This window comes from Natrix helvetica (assembly GCF_964273705.1).
Source record: "Natrix helvetica genome assembly, chromosome: 7".
Taxonomy (NCBI): Eukaryota; Metazoa; Chordata; class Lepidosauria; order Squamata; family Natricidae; genus Natrix; species Natrix helvetica.
Window position 1 is genome coordinate 29,554,289 of NC_138558.1, and position 9,916 is coordinate 29,564,204.

Consider the following 9,916-nt stretch of genomic DNA (forward strand, 5'->3'; position numbering starts at 1 on the left):
CTCACCGACCAGCAGTATCCTGAAACCGCCAAGGCGTGCGAGTGCCAGTCCCCCCACCCACGCAGCTTGGCGCCTTTGGGATACCAATGGGTCAGTGAGTGGCGCTCTGCCCAGCTTGAGAGGGAGGTTGCTGGGTGGCTGCTCTCTTGCGAGTGGGCTCCCAAAGAGGCTGGCTCCAAAATAATAAGCCCCCTCCCCAATAATAAGGCCCAGGCCATATTTCAGGGGTCTTATTTTCAGGGAAATACAGTAGGTAAAACAGAAGCAACAACTGCTTAAAAAAGAAATCGTACAGGAATTAAACTGAATCTGAAAGACTGAAGTACCATTTTCTGAAATCCAAATAAATGCTTGAATATCCTCAAAACATCAAACAAATACGAAGGTAAAATAAAGCATAGAATTTCTTGCCACATCAAAAAAAAAACCAAGCCAACTGTTTCCAAATAAATTTGGAAAAGTCTATACTTCACATTAGGATAGTTGGGAGACAAAGCAAACTTCTTTCTGGTCTTAAGATAATCAACAAGTCGGCTGAAAATTAAATAAAATGAAACCCAGAAACAATTGGGAAAGCAATGAAGTTTATTTCTGGAAGAAAATAAGATATTCAAAATACTTGGATCACAACAGAAATTATAAACTGAGAAAAAATTACGCAACTTTTTTGTTTATAGAAAAAAACCCAAGAATACAAATATGTCTAGAAAGAGCTATCTTTAGCTTTTTTTATTCTAAAACTTTTCTTCTCCCAATTTTTATATGAATGATACTCTCATTATAACAAAAACATATTGCTTTCTTAGTAAAGAAAATGAAAGTGTTAATGCTTTAAAAATAAGCTATTAACTCATTTCTGCTGAAAGAAATGAGAAAATATTTTAAACAATCATTAAAACCTGTATCTAAATAAATATACATATCTTCATTAAGAGTTAATATTAAACGAGCCTCAAAAAAGCTCATTAAAATGCCTTTGATAATGTTGATAAATGAGGTTTATTTATTAGGCATAATTTTTGTATACGTTAGTTTCAGGTTACTGGCGTTAGATGGCAAGATGCTGCCAACCATAGTGTTCCTGTGGAAGCCAAGCTTGCTTAACTATCAGATCACCACACAGTGTTAACAAACAGATTTTTTAAAAAATAACAAGCTATACCTTTTCACAAGGCCCGATGAGTCAACATGCAAGAGCTTAAACTGATACTTTCTGCAAACACCCAGACAGGGTAGGGACTGGTAATACAGAGAGGTTGGACTAGTTTGAATCCCTTTTTATGGTTTCTGGAAAAGCTTCTGATCATGAGAGCTGAAAGCTGGCAATACAAGTTTTGACGTAGGAAATCATATCTAAGCCACAGGATAGGTATTTCTCTTTTAAAATATCAATGAAAACCCATGTTCCTCTTCCAACTGATCCCCACTCAAGGTCTGCAATATAGATCCACACACTTTGTAGTTCTAGGCCCACCAAAAAATATTAAGAGGCCTTTGCGAACAAAGATTGCCTATACCGACTCTTGATGCTGTTGAACTGTTATTCTCAATAGTAGTAATGCTACCACCCAGAGTCCATTTAGATTCGGCTGTTTGCAAGTATGAGGGCATCTCATTTCAGAAAAGGCCACATTTGGCGCACTAGCCTATGTTTAGGGGGGGGAAAAGCAATAAAATTCTTGGTCACAGCCTATACTTACTATTAAAGTAGGACCCATGCCCAGAAGAGCCCTTGGACTTCATCCTGTTCTTTCTAGAGAAGTGAGGATTTCAAAGTTTTAATTAATCCATATGATTATTTGATAAATCATCATTCTGTATTAAATTTAATCTGTACTGGTTTCCTCCCATCCTATTCTCCACAGACACTATGTAAAGCCCACTTCAAGCCCTTTCTTAATCACGGGTAGAAATGTAAAATGTACCTTGTGTATCCAATCACATTGGGCCAATAAAGAATTCTATTCCATTCTATATTGCTGATATCTTATCTCAGCTGACTGACGACCTTTCCCAGCAGTTTTAAATACGGTTAAATAGAATGAAGAAAAAACCTGGGCTAATTTCCAAAGAGCAACTTCCCCTGCCCTTGCCCAGATTTCAGCAATACACACTAGGACTGCCTTTTTGTCCTTGATTAAATAGAGGAATATAGCATTGCTGAACAAATATCTTGCATTTAGCAGTAACAGACCAAAGTATGATTCACAGACATTGGGAATAGCACTGAATTGCTGATCCTTCTTGCCTGGAACAGCCCATTCAATGCTCCACATAATATTGTTTTTACTGCTCACTGTTACAATCCTTCTCCCAATTTACTTCTCCTTACTCTACCTTCTCTTGCCTCTTGAGAGTATTCTTCCACCCAATACAGCAGCCTTAAAAAAACAAACAAACAGCAGCCTCCCTCTCCCCCCCTTTTCACAGCACAAAGTCAACCCCCAGCCCTGCCCGGAAGCTGTTTGTAGAGAAAGGTACATTTCTTGGCAAAGAGTTCCTGGGTAGGAATGGACTGACTTGTGAGTGGCAGAAAAAGGGAAAGTGTGGGGGGGGGGGCTGAAAAGGGCTGAAAAAGGAACAGTGCAAAGAAGCATTTGAATGCACTGCAGTCCCTTTTAAGTTGCTTTGTGCTTTTTCATTTTTCCACGCAAAGTCAGCCACATATGACCTAACATCCAGGTTGGGCATGTCTTGTCATCAGTGGGAGAAAGAAGATGGATGCAGGAGTCAAATGGGCAACAAGGGCAACTAGGACTGGACTGGGACAACTGAGCTTTCCTGGGATGTGGAAAGCAACCCAAAGCCACTGTTCTCAGGCTGCTTGCTGTCCTGAGAGGCAAGATGCAAGGTGGTCAAAAAAGCATAGATGAGGGAAATAGGAAGGTAGGGTTGCTGGTAATCTCTTACCTCATTGAGAGTTAGGGCTGAGAAGGACCAAGCCCAGAATGGCTTGAATTAGGATGGATCCTCTGTTAATGACCAGTAGGATTCACTTCAAGACAGCCATAGGGATTGCCATTGCTAAATGATGCAAACATGTGATGTGTTACTTTACAACAGCATTGGTTACTGACCAAAATTACAGTTCCAATTGTGGTTGTAAATTTAGTACTTTAGTGGACTGTACTGCCACTGAATCTCCTTCTGAGCCCCCGTCTGTAGATATACAACTTGGATATCATCAACATATCCAGCAGCTTCATGTAAATATGAAAAGGAATAGAGAAGCATTCCCTGCTGTTTTATCAATTTAAGAACTGCTATCTCCTTGATTCAGAATGGCTTCATGTTAAAGACATTACTATATTCAAAGGAAGGAAAGCAAAGCTGAATAAATTATCAGGTATTTTGCTTCTAGTTTATGAGTTTCCACTAGAAATGCATCTCAATGTTTCCACCCCATTGCAATTATGAGGACTAAGTCTGCTTTTTCTACAGAAAGCTGGAAATGGAGGTCCAATTCTCCATATTAATAGGTACATATTTACATATAAAGTACTTGACCTCCCAGGAAGAACAATGTGCGTTATATTTTTAAGAAGCTTCTTTTTGTTCTCATTTAAATTAGCTAAGAATTTTGCCTGCATAAAGCCTTAAACACAGTAACTGCTTATTTAGCAACTATTTTAATTATCAACCATTCACAGGTCTCTCTTTTTCTAAGAAATGTCTTCATTTAGCTAGTATTTCACGAAAGAACTCAGTAAGTTAGCAAAAAGTGGGTGTATACAGATGCTGTCCTAAATACAAATTTAAAAGTTGCTCTACAAAAAACATTTCTAGAAGTGCTAAACTTCCCATTTATTATTGCATAATTCTCAGTTTTGTTCTAAACCTACTTCTGAAAACTAAATGTAAAAATAGAAAAACACACTTTTATATTACTGAACTATACAACAGATTCCTTAAGGAAATGTTTCCACATGTTATTAAGTACTATGAATTATCTCTGTACAACAGTAGGACAGTGTCTCTTCAGTCAGGAACGCAATGCTAGAAAAATCTATGTTTTCAACCCTTCATTTAGGAAAAGCATTGTTATTAAAATATATGTCACCAATTTCCAGTGGCTCTGGACCCTTTACAAATGATTTAAGACATTAAAAATGACAATAAAAACAAAAAGAAACAAAAATGATAGATGGCAGAAGAAAAAACTAGGTAGAAGCAAAAGAAAACAACCTAAATTAAAAGGAGGCCTTAGTCATTCTCACCAAAGGCTTGAGTGAACATTCAAGTCGACAAGCAAGGTTTCATTGTAAGTAATTAGAGAGATAATTTTGCCTTTAAACCTTAAAGGAAAGGAAAGAATCTAGTTCATGCCCTGCTTACTTTGGAGATACTTTAAAAAGCTCATAAAGCCATTTGTCATCAAAAAATTGAAATGGGAAATCATAGGAGACTCATAACCCATTACTGGATCCCAAGGAGTAACTGCACCAACTGTAAGAGCTGCCACTAGGCAATGGGAAAATGGGATCTTTGACTAACTACAAGTGAAAATACTTCCATGGGAAGAATAGAGAGCTAAGCATCTTCATTATCAGCTGACACAACATCTCAGGTCAAGACTAAAGGATCGAAGAGTACATCGTTCCCACAGAACCTCTCTTAAAAAGCAGATAACTAATTTGTGCTCTGGGCAGCTGCTCCTTATGAACAGACAAGACAGCAGTTTCCCCCCAAGTTTTGAATCTACAGGTAGGAGACAAAGGGAAGCCAACATGCTTTCAACCGTGGCAGAGCCTTTGAAAGGATATTGGTTTCATTAACCTCACTTTTTGGAATCTAACTATTTTAAGGAACACAGAGAACTTCAAATTGACAAGTTTGAAAAATTACCTGTAAATTTACCTTACCCTTCAATAAATGAATGCTTAAGAATGTAAAGAAGTGGAAATGAATGTCAAAAACCTAAGTAAGATTTTGATATAAGTTATAAATGAATTAAAATACTAGACAAATTTGAATTATTAGAACTCTTACTATAAAATTTTGGAAGCAATTAAATAAACACACACTGCCATAGAAACAGTGGGAGCTAAATTGTTTAGTCTACCCTAACAAAAATTCATGACTTTATGAGTTCAGAAATTGGAACGAAAGATTCCAGGATGAAAGAAAAAAAGTGGGGGATGAAAAGCCTGGCTTATGTTTTTATAAACTGATAGAAAATGCTGTGATATTTGAAATACTCCAGATCTTTGAAGAATGGATTAGAAAACAGCAGTTACAATGTCAGCAATGATGCTTCTATGGATAGACTATTTCCAAAAAAGGGAGTTAAAGAAAATATGACAGAAGTAAGAGAGATAGGGTAAAAAATCTTGCAAAAAAGAGGTGAAGTACATTTTTAGAAAAAGGAGTTTCAGAATAAAGAAGTGAAATGTTTTCCTGAAGCAGAAAAATCAGAACATAAGGAAATTGAAGAAATACTTTAAAATATGGATCAGAAACAGATTAAAGTGGAAATACAAATGACAAGTTAAGAGAATGACTAGATGAGGACTTCTTACTGGACTTACAAAAAAGTTGGTTAAAGTCTTGATGAAACCTTTGAGATGGAAAAAGAAAAACTGAAGAGAGATCAAATTCTATGACAATATTTGAATAAATTAAAGATTAAGATTGGAAGAAAAGGAAAGAATATGAAGTTGGTTTGTTTGATCAACATTAAAATAAGACATATTTGTGTACCTGGGAGTTTTTGCATCTATGGATTCGCATATGGATAAATATGGGTTATGGGAAGAAGAAATATTTCTTATAAATATTGTTATCATATAGGGGATGAAAAATTATTAATTCTTCCTGTACTTGTTCTGATGAAGATGAGAAGTCAGTTGTTTAATATTTCTTTTCTCTTTTCTTTCTTTGCACATTTTATTTTCTCTTTATTCTTTCTTTTTCTGAGTTTAGTTTGTATTCTCTTTTACTGTTTTTTGATAAAAACTATTAAAAACAGAAGTTATAGGCCCTAAACATTATGGATATAAAAGTGTTATTTAGATGCAACAGGACAGTGTTAATATTTACATTGTCTGTTAAATATGTCATGTGTTTTTCCATGTCTCAGAAAGAATTCTAAAAAAAGAATAAACGTATATTATCCTCAAGTTTTAGAAATATTATTTTTCATGCATCTGTTCTATAGCAATTATATAGAGTACTTTATATATACTTATATATTATATAGAGTACTTGCATAATATTATGCAAGATTGTGATTAAGAACACTCCTGAAAAATACCAGGAGGTATAATATTTAGAACGGTGAACCAAAGTGTAAATAAGAACAAAAGGGAAAGAAAAAAACATTTTATCTTTTACCAATATCAACAAACACTAATATAAAAATGTACATCCTTCTCCTTCTTCATTACTGAAAAACCGAAATAAGTATTAAAAACTATTTTGCTAAACCAAAGTTCTGTTATAGTGTATTTGAATATCCAGCAAGTAATAATGTTTTAGTGGAGCTATATTTTATTAGTGGAGCTCTATTCCACTCCAATCTGTTTTGTTGTTTATTTAGGGCTCTTCCTCAAATTTACAAATGGATGCAAATAACAACAGAAATGATGGATGTAATTGCTTGCAGAGACTAAAAGGCTTAATGTTTAATTAACTCAGTACAATATCTGGGATGTTAAGCTAGTGCAAGAACAACCCAATTGCAATCCTGCAGTTGTTCAGGGCAAAACTATATATTGTATAACTCAAAACTGTGTTGTAAGAGGAAAGGAGAGTAGAAACTTGTAAGGAAAGTTTACAATTTGTTGTACAATTAGAACAAATAGTTTCCCATTAACAATTATCTGATCCATACTATTGAATTGATACAACGCTGTAATCAGGAAATCATTAACTCAGATATGAGCTAATCTTCAGTATCACAGCATACCCTGACAGAAATCAAAGTTCCAGTTTTAAGGAATACACCCATGTTTCTATAGAACACAAGACAAGGAAGAAAAAAGCAATAAGTGTGTTTAATTTTTAAAAAGCCATTAAAGATACAATTAGAAATAAGATTGACAAGGCTGAGATTTGCATAGCTTCATCATTCTACAGCCTCACAAATGCAGCAGAATGGAGCCCAAACACCCAGGAAAACTTGATAAGAACATTTTTATTTAAGGTTTATTCTTTTAAGCAAAATATTCAGGGATTAGAAACCTGTATTATTCCCTGAAACCCAGCAAGCATAACCAACACCATATAAACACCAAACACATAGAACATTTACAGATCCATTTAAATTACATGAAACAAATGTGAATATACACAAGATACAGCAGATATATATATACAGGATTACCTTAAACAAAAGTGGATATATTTACTTTATATAATCTGTTGAATTTCCTCACAATATTTGGTTTCCTGGTTTCAGACCTAAGTTAAACATATCTGGGTTGTTACAATGAATGCAAAGTAAGAAGCCACCATGTGTACTCCAAAAATATTTAAATCAAGTAATTAATGATTACACAATGATTACACAATACAAATACTGAAGAATAAATCAAGCTATAAAATCATATTGTGCATAAATATGTATCTCGTAAACTCTGATTACAGCACCAAGGGCCTATAATTGACAATCAGAAAAGGCAGCTGTGGGAATATATATATATATATATTCAATAATGAATGTTTGATTTTTTTAAAGTGAAATATAATTCGAAGTGCTACAGGAGTTCAAGGCATACTGATAAGCCCAAAATAATAAGTTTAATATGAGGAAACATTAAATTTTGTGGGATTCCTGTGTTCCCCTATCCAGAGGCTGCGCGGCTTCGAGACGGATTTCAATGTATACTTCAGGATTTCAATGTATAATAGCAAAATGCATAGTTTATGCTATGTAAATTATCAAACATGTTAGTCGGAAAGCTGCAACTTTTTCTTAAATTCAATATTAATCCGTATGAATTTGTGTATGCATTGCTGTCGATATCAAAGCTGATCGGTTTGGTCATTAGCGTAAAAGCGCCGAATGCTCGTGAATTTGGGGAGCCCCCCTTTCCCCTTACACGATCCCTGCCTTAGCCATTCTTAGTGCCGTCTTTTTCTATCTACTCTGAGCTTCAATCCTTCAAGAAACCCAAGACTCTTCTCAAACTGCGCTCCCATCTGCTGTTTTGGCCCAGGCAAGAGGAGGAGTCGGGAGAAATAATCCAAACAGCTAATCGCGCTTTCGGCGCCCCCCAGACCTTGTAGGGGCAAGAAAAGATTACCGGGACACATGCGCCAGGGAATCTGGTCGCAAAGTCGGCTATTTGCTTTGCGCCTCTTAGTGCCAAATCCAGCCTTTCTTCCCCCCCCTCCCGCCCCGCACATACTTTTGGATCCCGCCTCTCCCAACTTTTTGACTCACTCTTGGTGGCGGCGATCAGCGTCTTGCCATCCTTGAGCAGCTCTTTGATGAATTTGTTGGTTTTCTCCAGCTCCGCTTCGTGAGCCCGTATCCTTTCCCGGAACCAAGGGCTGTCCAGGTAGCAATCGCTGAACTCCAAAGGCTGCAGTCCCATGGCTGCTGCTGAGGCGGCGGCAGGGTTAGACCAAAATACTTCAGCCTATGTAATCCTTCTCCGAGAGGCTGCAGGAGGAGCACGCTCGCCTTCTCCTCCAGACCAGAACCGGTCCCTACAGCGCCTCACCCGGGCAAAGCCGACAGCCGCCGAGGACTATCCCAACCCCTTTAGAAGAAATGCGGGAGAACCGGAGGGCTTCGACGACGAGCAACGCCACAGGAAGGAGACTGGCGGGGAAGAAGTTGGTCATTGAGAAACCCGCCACCAGCTCCACGACGCACCCTTGGACCGCCTCGGGTGCTCCGCTGGAAGTCGAGGCAGAAGAAGCTGGACTTCTCCGAAGAAGCTCCCCGGACGAGCCTCCCACCGCGGACTGGCTGGAAGAGGCGACTAAGGCTGGCCCGCATCTGCATTCCCTCCTTCGGTCCCGCCTCCTTCCCAGGCTGATTCTCCACTCCCGGCCTTCCCGCCTCCGGTTTTTCCAAGTTTTTTTCCAATCCGACGCCGAGCTTTTCTGGCTCGGCTCCTCCCTTCAGCCGCCCGGGTCTTGCCGCTCTCACGCTCCTCAGGGTAACGGAGGAGCCTCCCTTGGGCCTGGAGCAGGGCGTCAGCTTCAGCCGCTGCTTTGGGACTCCGCGGTTCTCCCAGCTGCCTGGCTGGGATGGTTTAGAAGATTAGAACAAGCCGCAAGAAACAAAACGGCGACGCTCTCGTCGGCCCTTCACACCAACGTCGTTCTGTTTCTTATGCAGCCGAAACAATGAACGGCGGTAGCGGGCCGTTGGGCTGCAATTCTTGGCGTCTGTCCATTAAATTAGGGTGATTTCTAAATAAATGAATTCAAAACTTCACTTTACTTCTCTTCCCCCCCCCCCTCAGTTACACTGAATAAAACCAGCTTTCCGAATCTTGCTCTTTTAATCAAGGGGGGTGCATAAGCGCACCAACGTGCCTACCGTCCCTGTCCTAACGTTTCTTTTTATTTCGTATCCATTTCATGTATCCAAAACCAGGTTTATACTTATGTTATCTAATACATGCTTTGACGAAATAAATAAAATTAAAAAATAATGAAGCTCTCGCAACTGGTGGTAGCCCTACAATTTTAATTCATCCTGGAAGGTACACCCTAAAACTCTGGAGTAAGTCCCTTGCATTGGGGGCTGATTTATGAGCGTGCATGAGGGCGCGCGCGTGTACGTGTGTGCGAATCTACCGAGAAATAAGCCTTAAATAAGTCACTAAATACAACTACGGATCGACGCACGTAGAACCGCACTGTGTGTCTGTGAGAGAGAGAGAGAGAGGCACTAAGACCACCACATTCTTTTCCTAAGCACGGCGGCCAGGACGGCGATGACGGCAGGCGCCGC

At 38.6% G+C, this 9,916-nt stretch overlaps 1 protein-coding gene across 1 annotated transcript in view; it reads right to left on the reverse strand.

The window, feature by feature from the left end:
• ARHGAP10 (Rho GTPase activating protein 10) overlaps nt 1-9,416 on the reverse strand; it is a 95,826-nt gene extending 86,410 nt beyond the window's left edge. Inside the window, exon 1 of the mRNA XM_081959112.1 lies at nt 8,387-9,416. Within this exon, the coding sequence (XP_081815238.1) occupies nt 8,387-8,540 (154 nt within the window). The 5' untranslated portion in view covers nt 8,541-9,416. The remainder of the gene's footprint in view (nt 1-8,386) is intronic.
• Between the last annotated feature and the right edge of the window lie 500 nt (nt 9,417-9,916).